The following is a 22,680-nucleotide window of genomic DNA, read 5'->3' as shown; positions in this document are numbered from 1 at the left end:
GTTTCACAATCTGTACAATGAACGCCGTGCAGGTTAGTGATTCCTGCTTTTGACCGCGCATATGATGCATTTGCGCCGCGTAGAACTTACGTTATGAATGCATAGTTCGTGTTCAGTAATAACTTGCTTTTGTGCATATTAAAACACGTGTTGCTTAACTGTTGCTTGTTCCTCGCGGTACTCGGGACAGCACGAAGTCTTTTGAGCAGAGCGCGTTCGAGGTTCAGGCAGACCTGCACAGGTGTACCTGAATACAAGTGCTGATAGAGCGTTACGCAGAATATGTGCATTTTACTGCCATCGGCACCGTGCGCCTGCCAGCCGACGCTTTATCCTGGAAAATGGGAAAGAAGCGGCTGCTTTGAGTTAAGGAACGAGTTCTCCCTACGGCGGGCGAATCTTATCTGTGCGCGCGAGAAGCGCAGGGAAGTGGAGGCTAGCTGATGCGCTGCGAGAGTCGGCAAGGCTCCACAGAACGTACGGCTGCGAACACATCAAACGGCTGTTCCATGGCCGCATATGTAGGCCGGTTCTACACGCGTACTGTTCTGCACCGTGCGCCGGCTATCGCAAAACTTTGGCTCCGTGAAGCTTCACTTACCGAGGCAAGAAGGCACCTCAGGCCGCAGTCATGAGTCTAAACACGGAGTCAGAAATGGCATTCCGCCTCCTCACCGGCGCGCTGGCGTAGTGATGCGCAGCCACCCGAAGTTTGTTCAATAAACACGACGATTCCTCAAGCGAGAATGTGTTTGTGCTCATAAATTCCAGATGGGTCGGTTTGTCGTAGGCGTATCCAGTGCGTTCTTGCAGCGCAGTGAGAATGCGTACATTTTTTTCGTATCGCCAGACGTCTAGCTCGCAAGACCGAGTGAGAGCCCGAGGAAGCCCAAGCAGAGAAAAGTAAATAGAAGGCAGCGATAGCGTGACCTTTGTTTAAAAACACGCAAGAACTGGGCTGCGGCCGGTACCTGCGGTTGATGAGAACAGTTTAGTTGGCTGGCCTTGTAAGACATGTTTATTTTCAGAAAAAAAAGGTAAAAGCAGCCGATTCGACCTCACGGCTCAATTTGCGAAATCCATTATGAACTTCATCCAACATGATTTTGGTAACGGTAATGCGATGAGACATCGCGATTATTCAGTATTGCTGCGGAGCGCGCGCGTCCGAGCAGCCCGGTTGCACGCAGCGCGGCGTGGTTTCGCAATAGAGGTAAACAAGGAGGAGAGCTGGCCCGATAGGCGGGGCAATGCCATGAGCAGCGCCAACTTCCGGCTTCACTTTAGCTTCACAAAGAGTGACGTAAGGGCCTCTCCTTAGTTTCCTTCCTCCGTGCCTTCTTGTATGCTCTGTGGCCATTCGTTCAACTTGAGAGTGTGCTACTAGTACACTGTAGTGCTACCCCTGGTTATAACGTCACGCGCATCGAAGGTGCCGGCGCTGCTGGAAAGGAGAAGGGTAGGGGAGAGTGGGAAAAAGTGTGGCGACGACGCTGTAGCAATGGAGACGGGTTGGGGAGAAGGAGAAAGAGTGTGACGAAGGCGGTGTGAACGTGGCCTGCGCTTCTGTGGTGCAACGCCACGCGCTTGCGAGGTGCCGGCGCGGCTGCAGCAGCGGTTTCCGCAGATGCATGGGATGTGCGGTGACTGCGGCGGCGCTTCTGTCGGGGTAGTCTGGTGCCGTATGAAAAAAAAAATGTATAATTTCATTGTGTGTGCAGCATATGTGTGCCGCCTAAACATCTTCGCTGGTAACCCGTCCCCGTATAAATGTTGTGGCCCCACGAATTTGTTTGTTCAGTTTTTTTTTTCTAGAAGCGGTTTGAGGAAAGATCAACGTTCTCCCGCTTTTGAATTTCACTGTACGTAAACCCGAAGCATGGCATTCCGATTTCAACTGTAGCCTAGAAGAACATACGATAACAAATCTGTCCCATTACCGCATTACTGATCTCATAATAACGTATATTCCAATTGTTCGCACAGCATAAAGCGTCCACGCCGTTATTTTTTTTTTTTTCATTTTTACTACAGAGGACCCGAGCTTTTATTACGAATTGTTTTCGTCATCAGGCCGCTGCTAGTTTCTCTAGATTACATATCGAGTCTTAGCCATGTTCCGAGAGCTTGCCGTGGTCTAGCTTTGGGCCCGGTGCTACGACAGCGGAAGCACAATTTTGCCGAGCTGGTTAACCAATATCACCGACGGTTTGCTGAGATGCCTTGATTAGTGCAGAGCGTGGCAGGTGGCGACTGAAATTCTGGAATTTGCGTTCAGTGCGCTACCGGCCGTCCACTTTCTTTGCAGTCCCGTGAGGAAATTTTACGCGCTGTTTCCATTCTTCGTCACTGCATCACCTTCTATGCCGGGTAGCCACTTGTTCGCGAATGCTGAGAACGGCCGTGTTTTATGAGCAAAGCATTAGCACAAGTCGGGAATCAAGCGAGAGAGTCGTAGGTACGCGCCAGTGTCCACGGGGAAGTTAAATGTAACAGGCTTTTCAGCTGGAAGCCTGTTTAGGGACCGGCATGTTCAAGAGGTTCCTTCGAAGTCTGATCACAAAGACGTTGTGGCCCCTCACCGCGAATTAAATATTAGTTTGCTTGAAGCTCACGACTTCGCTTTATGGGGATAACGCTGACTGGAAGCACCATATACGTTTTAACCAACCTGCCGCGTAAATATTCTGGGAGTCTCCGCACGCCCGATCTGTCGCCTTTCATCGCCTAAAGAAGCCAGATAGAGAGAGTTACATATGTCCGGTCACTTAAAAACACGAATAACGAAGTTTTCGAGAACGCAACCCTCGCCCTCTACCAACTAAGTCGCGAGTTTCCGAGGGCTGTCTTGCGCCTGTAGCAGTTGTTTGTCCTTACGCAGCAAGCAACATGCATAATAGCACGCAAAGCGATGTCAACAGTCAGGCGTAATTTTGTTGCGGTGAATGACAGTACAAGTAAATTCCGAAACAAAGGAAGCAGCCGAGCAGCAACGCAGCTCCTCTTAAAGGGACGCTAAAGGCAAATACAAAGTAAAGCTAAAGTGATAGATTAGTGCTCGAGAATCTCTAAGGTGTCAATGTTATCGCGAACAGAGCCTTAATAATCGATAAATCGAGGTAAATGCAGGACATCATTAGAGAGTGCTCCGGGACATTCAAGTACTTGCCCGATGACGAAAGCACTCCTCAGTTAAATTCTCTCACTAGTACTCAACCACTCGTTGCAAAAAACACTCGTATTGTATTATAAGATCAAATAAAATGCTACTTGTCGAGTTCCATTTCATGCTTAGAAAAAAAGAACTCATCGAAATTACCGTTGACAACGACGCGGGTGGTCGAAAGGTTTCGTTTTCACTCGACTCTGCGCCGCCCACGCTTTCGCGTTTCAGTACTTTCCTGTTCGCGCAGTGCTGCAGTGGTTCTGCTGGCTCGCAAAGCTTGCACAAACTGCAAGTAGCAGAGAATTCAACTTCCATGTCATGTCGCGGGATGCCCGAACGGTCTACGCCACTTGACCAAAAAGCAGCTGTAGTGGCGAATCCGCCGTTCTGTCTTTGCTCGGTGCCGCCGTCTGTCGGGCGCCGTTTTACTCACCGATGGCAGCAAAGGGCGAGGGCGGCGATGGCGTATGCAACGTCACCATTCTCCGGTTTGGGTGGCGAGAGATGTGAATTTGAGAAAAGGTATTCATACCCTTCAGATGCAATTTTCTCGTAAACTATGTCTTTTCTTGGCACGAAACAAGCGTTGCGAGGTTTATGGAATGGTGTTTAAACAGTCCACGTCAACGTAGTATTTGCCGTTAGCGTCCGTTTAACGAAATAATAATACGTTGACTTCCGAGATGACGCTAAAAAACATGAATATATTTTTACTAAGAGGTGAACATTTTCAAATGGTAATGAAAACTAAAATGGCCTCAAGGGTGTCCACCCGTCCGTTCCAGCAAATGAGTTTTCGTGTCCATACGTTCATTTCATATCGTACAGTTTCATGATAGAGACGTGACCACAGATGTATCCTATTTCTGGCGTTCGAAATTTCAAACCGTCATTCGATAGTCAATAAGGAATAGCTATGGTTGGTCATGATAACGCTAGTATTGCACTCTAAACGTCTATTGAAGCGGCGTCGGAACTCGCGATGTCGCCGAGCGAGTAATTAGTATGCGGATTTCTGCCTCAGACTGGAAGTTCAGGCTCGTGGGCGTGCAGCTACCGGCAGTCTCAACATGCAAGACCGCGTGCAAATGCACGCAGGAGCCGCGCGAGTGAATAACTTAAAATGTAAGTAGAAAAGATTGTTCGGAACCGACCATTGTGCGGCTCACTGGGAGAAGTCGCAGACGTGATTTCGGAGAAATAACGAGCTCATTACACTTCAGTGAACATGTCGCGGCTCCTTGCATTCCACTTTTAGTGCGCACGTTAATAACGTTTACTTACACACATTAGCGAGGCGAGATCGCTCATGTTTTGCATACACCGTTGAAAGCATGTTTCCACCACGACACAAGTGCCGTGCCCGCGGGCGCGATTCCGTCGCCCACTCTGGTTGGGGGGGTACACCATCTGGTTATTGTTCTATTGCAAATATGTACTATTGCGCTGCTTGGTTTGGCATTGTGCTATTTTCTTTAGTGCGAGGACACGAGAATAGAATAGAGAACGTCACATATACAGAGCGTTCCATCTCGTAAATTTTGTTCTGTTGTTTCGTATTAGCGCTGGAAAACGGCGCCAGTGGGTTCTATCGCACCACGTGTTACACTAAGCGAGAACGCCGAAGGATATCGTTTTCAAAGATGATTTCGCAAGAGGACGCCGTCTCAAGATACGTGCAGAGGGTAACAGTAGGTGCTGGGCTACTGTTGCAACACTTGTCCTCTCTCTAAGTCGCAATGGTAAATTGGCATTCTGAATAAATTCACTGTCGCAGTACTTCATATTTGGCGAGAATTTCCTAAAAGAAACTTATTTCTTATGACGACCAAGTTGAAATCGTCTTAGCCTCGTGCGCAACCAATGGCGGTGCTGAGAACTGCGCTACGGTGACGTCACAAGGGGGACTCGCCCTCGTCGTCTGCTACGCTCCTGCTAAAATAGCTTCATTTTCAGTCAGAGCACGCGCTACGACTGCTTGCTCACTTAGCACGGCGCTGCCGTCTACCTGTATGTGTTGCTAGTTTTAGACTTATAAATGCCAGCGCCTATGGCCCTGCGATGCCAAGTTCAAGGTCACTGATTCGATCCTGGACACATTTCAAAGTGGACGAAAAGCAAAAATACTCGTGTATAGTAAGATTTAAATGCACGTTAAAAAAACTCAGGTAGTCAGAATTATTCCGCAGTGTTCCACTACGGCACAGATGCTCATAATGATATCATGGATTTGGCAAGTAAACTGCCAGTATTTAATTTCTCCATATGTGAAGATATTTCATTTCATATAACGACAGCCCTCGCTGGCGGGGAATGTCCTACATCTCGTGACTCAGTCATAAAACATCGCGCCGAGAGAGTAAATGGTAGTCTGCGCACATTTGCAAATGAAGCACGGTCGCACCAATCATTCGAAAAATTTCGCGTCAAGCTAGCGGCCTTCTAGTTAAATACAAATTTCAGATTTCGCACATAATGTCAGTCAGTTGGTGTTGCATGTACCAAACTCTTGGTAACGTCAGCGGAGTCCCCACCACTGACGTCACGCGCGAGAGGACGCCACTAAAGAAGTCGGGGCTAATAAAAATGCGATCGATAGTTCTCCCTCTGTCCAACAGAAGGCAATGCTGTGCCACAAGGAATGCCATCGCAAGCTTGTTTCAATGGAAAGCTTGATTATGCGCATTTTCAACGTGTTCGCGCTGAACATTAGGGTAATGCTTCCCTCGCATTTTGTTAGATATAAGCGAGACATAAAAAGTTAAACAAGTGGATGGCGAGCGAAGTAAACATGCGTCTACGATGATACGCCTCGCTTAAAAAAAAACATGCCTCTAGGTGTACCGAAGCTGTACACTGTCAGAGACACTCGCAAGATGAAGCTCGGCGGGTTAGACTTTGTTTGCGTACCGTTAGGTTAGTTTTACGCTCATTTTAACTTGTAAATACGCCAACATATATAGAAACAAAAAAGAAGAGTATTACTGGAGCTGAAACACCTCTCGCAGAATGCGCCCAACCATTGAGCGCGCAGCTTCAGACGCAGTACTTCGTTGATGCTTTAAATTTACATCGCATCGGATTAGAGTTGCGTCATGTACCTGGAAATCAGAGCAGGGCTGGTAGCGCTTTCCGTTCTACGAAAGCGCTCTTTGTATTCCTCAGAGACACTGTCCTAGATTTTAGGTACTAGGGTTACTTGTTACTCTGTGCGCCTGCGGGTCAACGTTGCACGCGTGCATGCATGAATGCATGCATGAAGGAATGCATAAATGCATGCATGCATGAAAGTAAACATCTTCAGCACCCAGTGCACAATGTTTGTCATTTGCGCTCTCAAACACTGATAAAAGGGTAAGATTAGTCGCAGTGCACTTGAGAATTAAAAAAGAGGTATATTATTTTGTGGTTTAAAGTAACGATACTCCAATGCGTGCTTTGAAGGACGAGCTATATATTGGAGGGCCCATAACTAATTTTAACGAAATGATAAACCACAGAGGCATTTAGAGCAAGGGGGGGGGGGGGGGAGCCGGGGAGAGATTGATAGAAGCGGAGCAATTGCAAGCGTAGGCAGCGATACAAGATAGTGATGGAAGTTTCAAATGCAAAAGTTCAGATCAAGATCAGATCGGCAAAAGGGTAGGTGGCGACAGATGCCGTAAAACATGATTAAATCAAGCAGACTAGGCGACCATTTGTCAACGACCTGTTTCGATGAGGATGCCAATAAACATCGTCATCAAAGGGCTTCAGAGCGGTCTCGTGGAGTACACGTGCGCCTCACGCATTAGGCGTTTCGGCGTTGATAAGACGGCGTGTCGCCGTACCAATTCACTGCTAATCAGAGTAACGCCGACATCCGTGAAGGAATTTGATCTTGCCAGAGCACTCACGATAGCAATTCTACGGGCCTTGCAGGCGCTTATTTAGGGTCGTCGGCGCCGCCGCCGTTGTCGCGCGTCCTCTCCTCCACGGCGCATTCGTGGCACGCGCCAATAGGCTTAAACTTTTCCAGAGACTGAAAAAAAATTTTGGCTGGAAAAAAAAGAAAAGAAATAATGGATGCGGACGCGTCTCCGTCAGCGCGGTTGTCAATCGACTCGGTGGTGGATCCGGGGCAGTGAAGTTGCGCCGCTGGCACGAGGCTTGCGCACGCGCACGCTAGGAGGACTATAGCCTTGCTGTAGTGCTCCGAAAGCATGATGCCACAGGTAGCAAATTATATTTGAAATCACGCACCCATACATGCACGCGGGCAACGTCGACGAACAAGTGCACACACTAACAAGTAACCCTATAGTGTCCATAGTCCAGGACAGTGTCTCTGCAGAATGCAAAGAGCGTCTTCGTAGAGCGGAAAGCGCTACCAGCAAGGCTCCGATTTCCGAGTACACGGCATAACTCTAATGAGCTGCTATGTAAATTTAAAGCATCAGCAAAGTACGAAGCCTGAAGTCTGCGCGCTCGACTCCAGGGCGCATTCTCCGAGATGAGTCCCAGCTCCACCAATATTCTTTTAGTTTCTATATTTGTTGGCGCACTTACAGCTTACCAGGTAAATTGGGCATAATACTTGCCCTACAGCACGAAATAAAAGAGTAACATGTCGAGCTTCATCTTGCGAGTTCCAGCCGCTGCACGTTCCCGCAACTAAGTGTGACAGAATGTGCAGCTTCGGTATACCTAAAGGCGTGCTTTTTACGGCGACGCTGTATACCTCTACCGCCCAAGGAAATTTTCGTGTCGTTGTAAGCAAAAACTCCCCATGCGTGGGCCGATACCGGAGACAGTGCTATGCCAGGCCGACCGGCGGCGGTGGTGAAGTGGGCGTTAAGCACTCCCCATTCGTGGGCCGATCCTGAAGACAGTGCGATGCCGGGCCGACTTGCGGCGGATGTGAAACAGGCGTTAAGCTCCATTCATACGTGGGCCGTCCAGAAGATAGTCGAATGACGGACCGACCCGTGGCAGAGGTGAAGCAGGCGCTAAGCACTCCTCTACGTGGGCCGATCCCTAACACAGTGCAATGACGGCCCGACCCGCGGCGGTGATGAAGCAGGCGTTAAGCACACCTCAAACGTGGGCCGATCCCGAAGAAAGTGCTATACCTATCTTCGGGCCTATCTAACAAAACGCGAGGCAAGAATTACCCTATGCTCAGCGCGAACACGTTGAGAATCCACATGTCAGACACCGCAAACGAGGCGCCAACGCCGGGAAAAATGTCAAAGCCGCGTTATCAGCTTCCGAAAATAACCCCACCAAAGCAGGAAACATTTAATAAGAGGTCTTCTGGGGCGCCAGCAAACGCCAGTTGTGGTCCAAAGACAAGAGTCAGAGTCCCGAGTTGTCGAAACTTAACGAAATATATTGTTACGTGTAGCTGAAGCCCAATGCTATATACACTCTATTTACAGGGACGCTAACGGAAGGCCAAAATGGCGACGCTATATCAAGCGGGGCCACGTCGTCTTCCTCCTCCTCAGTGCAGCCACACTGTGGCGGCTGTTCCGTAGCATCACCCCCGCCAGTAGAAGCACCGTCCCGGTGCTTAATCTACACATCCGCGGTTAAAGCTGTGTGGTATGGCTTTAGTCTCGCCACGTGAACGATGTCACTTGCAGCCGACGATGACGCTGAGAGGTCTGCGGGGATCACTTGATACGTGACATCGGTCACTTGTCGCACCACATGGTATGGGCCAGTGTAGCGCGACAGCAGCCACCAGCTTTTCGGAAAGGCCCACACGTCCAATGGGTGACCAGAGAAGCACCAGAGAACCGGGAGTCAAGTGCACGTCGCGATGGTGGAAATCATAGAGGCGTCTCTGATGCTCCTGTGAAGCCTCGAGACGGGTACGGGCGAGCTGGCGCGCGTGGTCGGCGTGTGCGATCACGTCGCGGGCATATTCAGTGGCTGAACACTTGGCCGACGGCAACAAAGTGTCTAAGGGCAACGCGGGTTCTCGGCCATATAGGAGATAGAATGGTGAATAGCCGGCGGTGTCGTGACGCGATGAATTATACGCGAACGTCACATATGGTAAGTGACGATCTCAGTCGTGGTGGTCGGTCGCGACGTACTTCGAAAGCATGTCGGTGATGGTCCGATTAAGGCGCTCCGTGAGGCCGTTGGCCTGTGGGTGGTAGGACGTGAACTTGTGCTTCGTCGAGCAGGAGCGGAGGATGTCCTCGACGACTGCCGACAGAAAGCTGCGGCCACGGTCAGTGAGCAATTGGCGCGGAGCACCGTGCACTAAAATTATGTCATAGAGCAGAAAGTCAGCAACGTCAGTAGCACAACTTGTCGGGAGGGCCCTGGTGATTGCGTACCGCGTAGCATAATCAGTAGCGACGGCGACTCATTTATTTCCGCAGCCCGAGAGAGGAAACGGTCCAAGCAGGTCTAGGCCAACACAGAAAAAGGGTTCCGGTGGGATGTCGATCGGCTGGAGACATCCAGCTGGAGGTGTGGAGGGCTTCTTCCGGCACTGACAGGGCTCACAAGCGGCAACGTAGCGCCGCACAGAGAGGGTGAGACCCGGCCAAAAGAATCGACGGCGCACACGGTCGTATGAGCGCGAGACGTCCAAGTGTCCAGCCAAGGGAGCGTCGTGAAGTTGTTGGAGGACAGTCGAACGCAGGTGCGATGGAATTACGAGTAGAAGGTCAAGGCCGTGTGGATCGAGATTGCATGTCGCCTCCTTAAGGAGAAACATCCGGAGAGAGGCGTCGCCAGCCGTTGACTCCAGATGGTCGATGAGGGCTCGTAATGAAGGATCGCGGTGTTGCTCGTTGCCGATTTCAAGCAACTGGGACACAGAGAAAATGCAAGCGATGGCATCCGCATCAGTTGGTTCGTCGACGGGATATAGCGGGACAAACAATCGGCATCCTGGTGCAAGCGTCCCGTCTTATATACCACGGAGAAGGTATATTCTTGCAGGCGTAACGCCCAGCGAGCGACTCGTCCCGTGGGGTCCTTATGCGAGGATAGCCAGCAGAGCGCGTGGTGATCAGTGATGACACAGAAGGGGTGTCCGCACAAGTATGGACGAAACTTCGCAACAGCCCACACAAAAGCGAGGCACTCGCGGTCTGTGATTGAATAATTGCGCTCGGCGGGTGATAGAAGTCAGCTGGCATAGGCTATAACGCGATCATGTACACGCTAGCGTTGTGCTAACACTGCTCCTATGCCGCGACCACTGGCCTCAGTTCGAACTTCCGTTGAGGCAGACGGGTCAAAGTGGGCCAGAACTGGAGGCGTGGTAAGGAGAGTAGTCACCTGCGAAAAAGATGCGGCATGGTCAGGTCCCCAAGAAAATGGGGCGTCTTTCTTCAAGAGGTCGGTTAGGGGACGTGCGATGGTCGCAAAATCCTTCACAAAGCGTCGGAAATAACAGCATAGCCCTACGAAACTACGAACGTCCTTGGTAGACTTCGGAACAGGAAAGTTCGTAACGGCGCGAATTTTCTCCGGATCAGGTCTCACGCCTCTGGCGTCCACGAGGTGTCCAAGGACGGTGATTTGGCGGCGAGCGAAGTGACATTTTGACGAGTTCAGCTGGAGACCAGCGCGGCGGAACACGTCAAGAATCGCTGAAAGACGGCCTAGATGCGTGTCAAATGTGGGCGAATAAACGATGACGTCGTCCAGACAGCACAAACAGGTGGACCACTTGAACCCCTGAAGCAAAGAGTCCATCATACGTTCGAAGGTGGCGGGCGCGTTACAGAGAATGAAAGGCATCACCTTGAACTGATAAAGGCCGTCAGGGGTAACAAATGCAGTCTTCTCTCTGTCCACGTCGTCGACGAATATCTGCCCGTAGCCAGACCGTAAGTCGATAGAAGAAAAATAGGTGGCACGGTACAGGCAGTCTAGAGCGTCATCAATACGTGACAAAGGGCACACGTCCTTTTTTGTGATTTTGTTCAGGTGGCGATAATCTACACAAAAACGCCACGTTCCATCCTTCTTTTTGACAAGTACGACGGGAGAACCCCAGGGACTACAGGAAGGCTCGATAATGTCCTTTGCAAGCATCTTTTTGACTTCGGGTTGGATAACAGCTCGTTCTGACGTAGGAACACGATATGGACGTCTGTGAATAGGGTTCGCATCGCCAGTGTTTATGCGATGGGTCACGACGGACGTTTGACCTAAGGGTCGATTGTCAAAGTCAAAAATGTCGCGAGAGCCTTCAAGAACGCGGCAAAGAGCTTCAGCTTGAGCAGGTGTAAGGTCAGAGGAAACCATCTTCTCAATGTCGACGTCAGTACCGTGCGATGATGTCACGGTATGGGCTGAGCTGTGACGATCTTCCACTGTGAATGGCTCGATCTCATCATCCTGCAAAGCGCTAATTATAGCCAATGAAATCCCCTGAGGCAGAACTTGCGTGGTTAGCGCGAAATTGACAAGGGGAAGGCAGGTGCGGTTGCCAGTAATTGTCAGCACAGTGTGCGGCACGGTAACACCACGTGTAAGTATAACTGCCGGAATTGGTGCGACCACGTAATTAGCGTCAGGTACAGCTGGTGAGGACAACAAGTCGACGTGTGTCACAGAGTGAGGCGGTAGGCGAATAAAATCCATGCAGCTCAAACGGCTTGGAGGCGGGTCCACAGGGCCGGCAAGAAGTCCACAGGGCCGGCAAGAAGGGGCAAGTCAATGCGAAGGGAGCCGCCCGAACAGTCAATGAGGGCAGAATGATTGGCAAGGAAATCCAGACTGAGAATGAGTTCGAGAGGGCAATGCTCGATGACGGTGAAGAGAACGACGGTGCGTCTGTCAGCAATGGTGAGTCGGGCAGAGCACATGCCAACAATAGCGACAGTCCCTCCGTTGGCGACTTGTACAACTCGGTTCGGGGCGAGCGTGAGAACTTTCTTGAGCCGACGGCGAAGAGCAGCACTCATAATGGACACATGCGCCCCGGTGTCAATCAACGCGCACACAGGAACATTGTCGACGAGAACGTCCGAAAGATTCTTGTTCGTCGGTAAGGTGAAGCGAGGATTTTGAGCCAATGTCGTCTTTGCAGCTTCACCTCCAGAAGCTGCGCTGTCTAGTTTTCCGGTCGGGGGTGCAGCGAGTAGGTCGGAGAAGGAGCACGGCGAGACAGGGGCGAACGAGATTGACGACGGGAGGGAGAAGGTGAGCGGGAGTAGCGGGGTCGTGTGAAAGGTTTCGCAGGGTCAGATGATGGAGCGGGCATAGAAGGGGCGAAGAAAAAGGATGCACTAGAGGGGCGAGTGTGGTAATTAGGAGAATAGCGTGTCGGAGAAGTCCAGCGGCTGCGGCAGTAGCGAGCGACACGTCCAATGCGTCGGCAGTTAAAACAGATCGGCTTGTCGTCCACGGTTCGCCATTCGGAGGGGTTGCGCTGTCCATAAGAGTAAGAAGGGCGCGGTGGGGCCGTGCGTGGAGAGAGAGGTTCCGAGCATACGGAACGAATGGAGTGCAGGCCGACGTTAGACAACTCTTGACGGACGACGGCCTGGATCAAGGAGATTGTCACCGGAGAATGATCAGGTGACGGGAATGAAGGGGCCGCCGGTTGTGCCGCTTGAACCTCACGACGAATAATGCGGGTCAAGTTGTCACATCGCGACGGCTGGTGGAAGAGGTCCGCACAGGATGACGTAGCAGTTGTGTTGGGAAGTCGCGTGATGTGCTGGGATAGGCGGCGGCTTTTAGCATGCTCTAGACGGCGGCACTCCTTGAGGATCGTATCGATGCTCGTGACGTTCGTAAACACCAGTAAATTGAAGGCGTCGTCAGCAATGCCTTTGAAGACGTGATTAACCTTATCGTCCTCAGACATGGTCGGGTCAGCCTCGGCACAAAGGGCCAAGACGTCGAGAATGTACGACACGTAGGACTCGGTCGACGTCTGTACACGTGTGGAAAGGGCTTTCTTGGCATTGACTTGGCGACCGAACGGATTGCCAAAAAGGTCGCGGAGCTTCTCTTTGAAGAGATCCCAGCTCGATATCTCCTCTTCGTAAGTCTGGAACCATGCAAGTGGAGCTCCGTCGAGGTAAAAAAGAACGTTCGCAAGCATAATAGTCGGATCCCACCTGTGACTGGTGCTGACACGTTCGTATAAGCGGAGCCAGTCGTCAACATCAGGACTGCCGACTCCGTTGAAAACACCAGGATCCCGAGGGGGGAAACGGGGACGTAGGTCGGGGCTGCAGACGGAGACGATTGTGTAGATGAGGTGCCGCCAGCAGGAGCCAAAGTTGCACTGTCGCCGTTGCGACCGCTGCAAAGTTCCATGACGGCTACGGGGAACGTCCACCTCAACCAAATTAGTGTTACGTGTAGCTGAAGCCCAATGCTATATACACTCTATTTACAGGGACGCTAACGGAAGGCCAAAATGGCGACGCTATATCAAGCGGGGCCACGTCGTCTTCCTCCTCCTCAGTGCAGCCACACTGTGGCGGCTGTTCCGTAGCAATATTCTTCAAATAAGGCGCTTCATACATACATGCACACTTCCGCTAGACACATCACAATGCATTTGAGATGGGTTGTCACAAAACTTTGGAAAATAATGTACGACAAGCACTAATAGTTCAACAAGTATAGTACAGAATGAATAAGAGTAAAAGTGTCCACTCGTAGTCACCAGTGCTGGGTTGAGCTAGACGTCCTCGGCGTAACTCGAGACAAACCTCGGAGAAGAGACTTCTTCGGGAAATGCAGACGCTCGAGGAACTCGTCGGCTAACTTGTCAGGATATCCCCTTATTTATGCAGACGGTCAGTCTACGCGTTACATCTCTTCATGGGCGCGGTCTGATTCCCCGCACTGATTCTAGCGCAGCGCTTTTATCGCCTTCTCCGACGTTTTTCGAACTTTCTGATGGAGTCGTGCTCCTATTAAGGGCGAGAATTTGTAGTGGCGGCCTGTCGCGAGTGACGTCACGGCCAGGACGCCGCTCGCTGCGGCTCGCTCGGCTGCCGCGCGCGTTCGTTCCCTTCGTGTATGCTTGGGGCATGGGTCGCTCGAGCCGTACTTGTTGAAGGATACGTCGGCTTCACTCTGCTGCCATGCCTGAACCGCAGTTTCTTCTTTAAAAGCGCGTGAGTCGAGAACATTTGTGGCTTGGATATCGCAAGCTATGAAGCGTTGAAGGGGTCTGCTGGTTTTACGATGCATATATGCGCCGTGTCTGTTCATAAATTTTGCGTAAAAGGAATTTCTCCAAATTCAACACCTGAAGTTGTGTGAGATGCTTCGCTAAACACTTAACATTCTCTTAGTGTTTAGCTATGAGAGAGCTTGGATTTTACATGTAAGAAAAATCTTGGGAATTGGTGTCAACATGTTAACCGTGTTAGAAAGACACTGCCCAACGAAACTCTCATTATGATTCTTATTACTCTGGTGAATTGTTCTAGTCAAATATGGCCATTTATTAATGCGTAAAAAAAAGAGTTAGGCGCGCATTTTTTATGAAAAAATTCGGTGCTATTCTCACCCCTCTCTGAAACAGGCCTCCAAAAAAAACGATTTGCTCGTGGCTGCTAACACGACGGCACGCCATGTAGAATATTTACATAGTTGATTCACAAATTCCATAGTAAGAATCACCTGAGTGAAAAGTTTCGTGGTTAAGATCGAGAGCCAATCAATTGCAAGCTATGAAATGTTTCATGGTTGCCCTCAGTAGCCTTTATCAACAGTATGGTAAACCGCTCGCGCAACGGTAACAACCGACTGTCGGTATACCGAGGCACGCATTGTTCGCGAAACCCATCAGTTCACGACAACTTCGAATTGAAACCATAAACAATTTGTTACAGCGTCAGTTGGAATGCCTAAAGTATTCTCGGGGTGCTACAGCGCAGCCTATATTGCCTAGGAAAGGAAAATTCAAGCACCTTCTTCCTCACCGTGTCTCGATCCAGCGTTGTTTAATTATAGAAACGGAGAACTATTCCCTTCGTCACCACATAAAAGAGAATCTCGCAAATATTCATAAAGAAAAGACCACAAGTCTTGCATATTTCACTTGATTTTTGACCCTCCACCGGGGATATTTGGTATCTTCAATATGTCCCGTACGACTAATGATTGACGCTTCGACTACTTTCTGGTTGTAGCCATACGGTCCAAAAGGCCTGTTTCACTAAAAAATTTGGGCCGAGCAGCCTGTGTCTGTTCGCCAAACAGATTCGTCATGTATATTCCTCAAGCAACAAGCACGAGTAAATTTCTAAAGTGAGTGGAACTTGTATAACGGAAAATGGAATATATATTGGCACGTTCCTTTTCGTATTCCACAAATAGCTGTAAGCCTTCATTAGCTTTACTTCAAATTACCGCCACTTAAGATAAACACGTGAAGAACCGCCTAATTTTGAGAAGCAGTTAAAGAAGCAAGTGGTGCTTGTAGAATCTGAACTGCAGTGTTAAGTCCTCGTGTTACTGCCGAGCGTTTCTGTGAAGAAATGCAAAAATTCGATATTATACCATGAACCACTCGCCATGAGCAAACCTGTTTTAGCCGATAAAAATCAAGGTAACCGTTCTAATGGTCATATATAGTCATATATAGCTAGCGTCTGTGACATACTCGTTGCACCGCGGTAGGTATGGCATAATAACTGGATTATTATATGGTATGTTTTTTGCGGTTGTCTATCCGCGCATGAAAAACCCGCAATTGGCTGGTCTGCGCTCCTTCAGCTGGCACTGTAGCGTTGCCTTTGAGAGCTGCATTGTCGTCTAAGAAATATGCTCCAAAAAATTTTCGCAAGCGAAGACGTCGCAAAAATACATTTGAGATTACCGCCATAAGTATACAAGCAGAGAGAACGAGGGCGAACAAACGAAAACACCGCAGAAAGCGCCCAGAAACCACCCGAGCTGTAGCAGACGACAGACGCGTGTCCGTGCCTTCACGTCACGCGAGCAGCACTCGCAGCGCCCCTGTAGTTCGTTCTAGGGGCTAAACATCATCATCATCAGCCTGGTTATGCCCACTGCAGGGCAAAGGCCTCTCCCATACTTCTCCAACGACCCCGGTCATGTACTAATTGTGGCCATGTTGTCCCTGCAAACTTCTTAATCTCATCCGCCCACCTAACCTTCTGCCGCCCTCTACTACGCTTTCCTTCCCTTGGAATCCATTCCGTAACTCTTAATGACCATCGGTTATCTTCCCTCCTCCTTACGTGTCCTGCCCATGCCCATTTCTTTTTCTTGATTTCAACGAAGATATCATTAACTCGCGTTTGTTCCCTCACCCAATCTGCTCTTTTCTTATCCCTTAACGTTACACCTATCATTCTTCTTTCCATAGCTCGTTGCGTCGTCCTCAATTTAAGTAGAACCCTTTTCGTAAGCCTCCAGGTTTCTGCCCCGTACGTGAGTACTGGTAAGACACAGCTGTTGTAAACTTTTCTCTTGAGGAATAATGGCAACCTGCTGTTCATGATTTGAGAATGCCTGCCAAACGCGCCCCAGCCCATTGTTATTCTTCTGATTATTTCAGTCTCATGATCCGGATCCGCAGTCACTACCTCTCCTAAGTATATGTATTCCCTTACCACTTCCAGTGCCTCACTACCTATTGTAAATTGCTGTTCCCTTACGAGACTCTTAAACATTACTTTAGTTTTCTGCAGATTAATTTTTAGACCCACCCTTCGGCTTTGCCTCTCCAGGTTAGTGAGCATCCATTGCAGTTGGTCCCCTGAGTTACTAAGCAAGGCAATATCATCAGCGAATCGCAAGTTACTAAGGTATTCTCCATTAACTCTTATCCCCAATTCTTCCCAATCCAGGTCTCTGAATACCTCCTGCAAACACGCTGTGAATAGCATCGGAGAGATCGTATCGCCCTGCCTGACGCCTTTCTTTATTGGGATTTTGTTGCTTACTTTATGAAGGACTACGGTGGCTGTGGAGCCGCTATAGATATCTTTCAGTATTCTTACATACGGCTCGTCTACACCCTGATTCCGCAATGCCTCCATGACTGCTGAGGTTTCGACTGAATCAAACGCTTTCTCGTAATCAATGAAAGCTATATATAAAGGTTGGTTATATTCCGCACATTTTTCTATCACCTGATTGATAGTGTGAATATGGTCTATTGTTGAGTAGCCGTTACGGAATCCTGCCTGGTCCTTTGGTTGACGGAAGTCTAAGGTGCTCCTGATTCTATTTGCAATTACCTTAGTAAATACTTTGTAGGCAACGGACAGTAAACTTATCGGTCTATAATTTTTCAAGTCTTTGGCGTCCCCTTTCTTATGGATTAGGATTATGTTAGCGTTTTTCCAAGATTCCGGTACGCTCGAAGCCCTGAGGCATTGCGTATACAGGGAGGCCAGTTTCTCTAGAATAATCTGCCCACCATCCTTCAACAAATCTGCTGTTACCTGATCCTCCCCAGCTGCCTTCCCCCTTTGCATAGCTCCCAAGGCTTTTTTTACTTCTTCCGGTGTTACCTGTGGGATTTCGAATTCCTCTAGACTATTCTCTCTTCCATGATCGTCGTGGGTGCCACTGGTACTGTATAAATCTCTATAGAACTCCTCAGCCACTTGAACTATCTCATTCATATTAGTAATGATATTGCCGGCTTTGTCTCTTAACGCATACATTTCATTCTTGCCAATACCTAGTTTCTTCTTCACTGCTTTTAGGCTTCCTCCGTTCCTGAGAGCATGTTCAATTCTATCCATGTTATACTTCCTTATGTCAGCTGTCTTGCGCTTGTTGATTAACTTCGAAAGTTCTGCCAGTTCTATTCTAGCTGTAGGGTTAGAGGCTTTCATACATTGGTGTTTCTTGATCAGATCTTTCGTCTCCTGCGATAGCTTACTGGTATCCTGTCTAACGGAGTTACCACCGACTTCTATTGCACACTCCTTAATGATGCCCACAAGATTGTCGTTCATTGCTTCAACACTAAGATCCTCTTCCTGATTGAAAGCCGAATACCTGTTCTGTAGCTTGATCTGGAATTCCTCTATTTTCCCTCTTACCGCTAACCCATTTATCGACTTCTTATGTACCAGTTTATTCCGTTCCCTCCTCAGGTCTAGGCTAATTCGAGCTCTTACCATCATATGGTCACTGCAGCGCACCTTGCTGAGCACGTCGACATCTTGTATGATGCCAGGGTTAGCGCAGAGTATGAGATCTATTTCATTTCTAGTCTCGCCGTTCGGGCTCCTCCACGTCCATTTTGGGCTATCTCGTTTGCGGAAGAAGGTAATCATTATCCGCATATTATTCTGTTACGCAAACTCTACTAATAACTCTCCCCTGCTATTCCTAGTGCCTATGCCATATTCCCCCACTGGATTGTCTCCAGCCTGCTTCTTGCCTACCTTGGCATTGAAGTCGCCCATCAGTATACTGTATTTTGTGTTGACTTTACCCATCGCCGATTCCACCTCTTCATAGAAGCTTTCGACTTCCTGGTCATCATGACTGGATGTAGGGGCGTAGACCTGTATAACTTTCATTTTGTACCTCTTATTAAGGTTCACAACAAGACCTGCCACCCTCTCGTTAATGCTATAGAATTCGTGTATGTTTCCAGCTATGTTCTTATTAATCAGGAATCCGACTCCTAGTTCTCGTCTCTCCGCTGAGCCCCGGTAGCACAAGACGTGCCCGCTTTTTAGCACTGTATATATGCTTCTTTTGGCCTCGTAGCTTCACTGAGCCCTCCAATTCCAATTCTAATTCCTCCAATAGCACTGCTAGACTCGCCCACTAGATAACGTTCTAGCGTTAAACGTTGCCAGGTTCATATTCCAATGGCGGCCTGTCCGGAGCCAGGGATTCTTAGCACCCTCTGCAGCGTCGCAGGTCTGACAGCCGCCGTGGTCAGTTGCTTCGCAGCTGCTGGGGACTGCGGGCCCGAGTTTGATTGTTGTGTTCATATAGGAGGTCGTGGCCAAATGCTGCACCAGGGTGGCCAATCCTGCTCTGCCGAGTGAGTGCGTTGCCGGTTCTGGTCACCGGGATCAGGCCACACTCCAGGCCTGTTTATGCAATTTTATCAACACGCTGATTTTTTTTTAATCCGGTGGAAAATTGCGCGGTACCGGGATTCGAACCACGGACCTCTTGCACGCGAGGCGGGTGTTCTACCTCTACGCCACCGCTGCACTTAGGGGCCAACAGCTCTATGCTAATAGCATGAATAAAGCCTGGGAATCTTCTATAAATTTCTCGCGTTTTAGACCGCCGCCTCTGAAACGTAGTCGAGGAGGGTGGTGACTCTTCCGTTGGCGCACGCTCGGGCTGTCGCCCTCCTCCTCTCGCTCTGCGTGTTCTGCTCGCCGTGAGTCGAAGTCTCAGAGGGCGTTTCGGCGCGCGCCCTCTCTCGCTCTCCTGTCTCCAGATAGCGTAAAATTCGGGTATCTTATCGAAGCTTCTAGTCTGCGATGGTCGCGTCGGTTGTCTGTGGCATATGCGCTCTCTCCCTCTGTCGAAACTGCCTCCGCGCCGATGTGCTCCTTTGCTGGCTTGGGTGATACGCGGCGCACGCTTTGATTATGCGCGCTTTTGTGAAAGCGCATAATCAGCCTTTCGCATGATACGAGTTCACGATGACATTCCGTATGGCAGCAGTGCTGCATTCTTTTGGACACGGGGGAATTAGCAGTCCGATTTCTATAAGGTTTCAATTTACAGGTAATAACAAATAAGTTTCTTTTTGGAGGTTCTTGCAGAATAATATGAAGCATTGCGACAGGGAATTTACTCAGAATGTCAGTTTACCCTTGCCACTTGGTTGTGGGGATGAAAACCCTCTGCGATTATATAGAGAAGGCGTCGTCTTGTGGAAACATCTGTGACAACTATAACTTTCGGGGGTTTTGCTAAGTGTAATACGTGGCCTGAGAGAACCTACTAGCGCAATTTTCCAGCGCTAATACGAAAGAACAAAACAAAAATTACGAGATCGAGCGCTGTGCACTATCGGCGTCAAATGAAACGCGAACAGCGGAACGCGTGGCGATAGGCCCAATTGACGCCGCCTGCCTGTAGTTATCAGAGAGGGGCGCGAATTTCCTGTTCGCGATAGTTTGCGTCTATTTTCTTTGGCGTTCGTTTTCTTGCTTTGCCACTGGAGCGCCACATTCATACTCACCACCGATCGCAACTGCCGCAGCGCGGTTTCTCTGGCGAGAGAGGATGTCGCCCACGTGGGTGAAGCGAGCGCTGATAGTTCCCTTATAGCGCTTTGATTTTGCTCCTGTCATCAACGTCTGGTTGCGTCTTATCAACGTCTGGTTGCGGTGCGAATAAAGGTCGACCGGTCCAAGAAAACAGGTCACGTCGTTTATGATCGCGCAAAGGCGATACAGTCGGGAGCATTTATACGTGAATCCAAACGTGCGCTGAAATCTGCGCATTCTCCGTGCGGAGACAAGAAGGCTTTATTCACAGTAACTGCAGCACCACACTTAGGAGACACATTCATGGAAGCCTTGCCGATATGTCGGTGAGGTGCATGAGATGAGAAATCTGCAGCTGCCTCATGATGCACAAACATGGAGTTTTAGAATAGGGATACCGTATCGGTTAGGCGGATAGGAGAATAGCAAGGCTCTATAGACGAACAATTACCCCAGAGGTGTAGTCGTCCTGCGCTCGCGCACTGGCGTCTTTCAATCAGGTAACGAATAGGTTCCCTCTTCTAAAACTCTAATACTTATTGAAATTAACTCCAGCGGCCACAACAGCTGCCATTCGTCGCAGATTGCTGTCGAAGAGCCGGGCAGCAAAGTCCGAAGTGCGTAGGCGCCCCCACCCTTCTTCCACAGCGGCCCACAAAGCATCCTGGGAGTCGCACTGGAGTGGCCGCCGCGAAAGTGCCTTCTTTATGGCACCCCACACTTTTTCGCAGATGTTGATGCCTGCTCCTTGAGGAGGCCACTCCAGGACCATAACTCCAAGCTGTTCGAGCAGGCACGTTACCGATTTCGCCATGTGTATGGGGCTGCGGTCCTGCTGGAAGTAGTAGAGGCAGTAGGGGAATGAACCGTCGAGTGCAGAAGGCACCATGATGCTCGCGATGACGTCGCAGTAAGCTTCAGCATTGAATCTGCCTTCCAGACGAACCGGCGGTCCAAGGCCATCTTTAGGCACTGCTCCCCACACACTCATGGAGTAGCGGCCGCTGCTTGCAACGCGTTGGAGATTAGAGCGCTCAAACGTGAATAAAGAAGAACGGAAAATTTATTTGATAATGATATGTTCCATCACCAGAGACGGCGAAAATACCTAGGTAAGAACTCTGCACAAAAAATATGCACATAGGTGCCTAATAGCGATATAGCACACAAACCCTTCAATATGCCGTATCCATCTGGGACTCCAGCAGTGAAAACTTTATTCCCTGGAATTAGTTTACTATAACTGTGTCCGTTTCATTCTTGGTAATTATAATCGATTCGCTAGCGTAACCCAAATAAAACAAAGTAATTGCAGCTCGTATCACTCACCTCCTGTCGTAAATGTTCTTGTCTCTGTTATTTAACAAAATTTTTGACAGCCCCATGTTCATAATGACATTCTTATTCCCCCCTTGTTTATTTCTCTCGGCACTTATCACGCACAAAAAGTTGGCATCGCTTTTTACCGTACGAGAAACTGCCTTCCGTCATTCATTCCGCGTACTTCACACGGCTGGAAGCACCTTCCTGGATTACTCACTTCCATTGTTGATCATTATATTTTTCGGTGTGCCTTAACTAACATTGTATACCTAGGAATGCAACAAAGCTTGTAAACTATTTTAGCTAATACTCTATAACTAGGAGCGACTCATGCCTGTATTTGTCTTTTTTCTAGCCACTCCCTGAGGGTAATTCAGATAGATAGATAGATAGATAGATAGATAGATAGATAGATAGATAGATAGATAGATAGATAGATAGATAGATAGATAAATAAATAAAAATGGCCAGGCTTAGCTTGGTTAAGCCAAGAATGCGTTGCATATTGCGCGCGTTGCACATAGCGCGGTCCGTGACGTCACGCGCCGGCGCAGCGCCCCTAGCGGGAGGAGCGGGAGTCAGGTGGTGGCTGCGGCCGCGCGCGACCGCGCGAGTTGGGGCCCAGCTTTTCCTCCGTGACGTGGATGGATGGATGTTATGAGCGTCCCCTTTGGAACGGGGCGGTGGGTTGCGCCACCAAGCTCTTGCTACTATGCTGCCTAATATCCTACCTAGGTTAACCAATGAAAAAAGAAAAAAAAAACACTATGAACTACCGCGTCCAAACTTTCTGATCCCCTATTGCGAATTGTGCTTTTGTACGTCTCCGTCTTTTGTCGTTTCCCTACTTTGCTTCCACCAATCCTCCAATCGCCTCTTACTAATGTCTATTGCGGACCTGTTTGCTTCACCACTGCTCCCGCTGAACCCAAGGGCTTCAAGGAGGCCAGTGGTGCCTAAATCGACCGCTGGGTAGACGTCTTCACATTCTAATAAAATATGCTCCGTCGTTTG

At 49.3% G+C, this 22,680-nt stretch overlaps 1 protein-coding gene across 1 annotated transcript; it reads right to left on the bottom strand.

Annotated features, from left to right (window-relative positions):
* Positions 1-20,872: 20,872 nt before the first annotated feature.
* Positions 20,873-21,334, bottom strand: LOC140219824 (uncharacterized). Its single transcript, XM_072289782.1, has one exon. It carries the CDS (start codon positions 21,332-21,334, stop codon positions 20,873-20,875), a length of 462 nt encoding a protein of 153 aa, XP_072145883.1.
* Positions 21,335-22,680: the final 1,346 nt, after the last annotated feature.

The sequence above is a fragment of the Dermacentor andersoni genome, chromosome 1, assembly GCF_023375885.2.
Source record: "Dermacentor andersoni chromosome 1, qqDerAnde1_hic_scaffold, whole genome shotgun sequence".
NCBI lineage: Eukaryota > Metazoa > Arthropoda > Arachnida > Ixodida > Ixodidae > Dermacentor > Dermacentor andersoni.
The sequence above is the reverse complement of the archived record's forward strand: the minus strand, read 5'-3'. Positions and strand labels throughout refer to the sequence as shown.

What these genes read in the sequence shown, in the direction of transcription:
- LOC140219824 (XM_072289782.1), bottom strand. Translation starts at nt 21,334, where the DNA reads ATGAGTGTGTGGGGAGCAGTGCCTAAAGATGGCCTTGGACCGCCGGTT.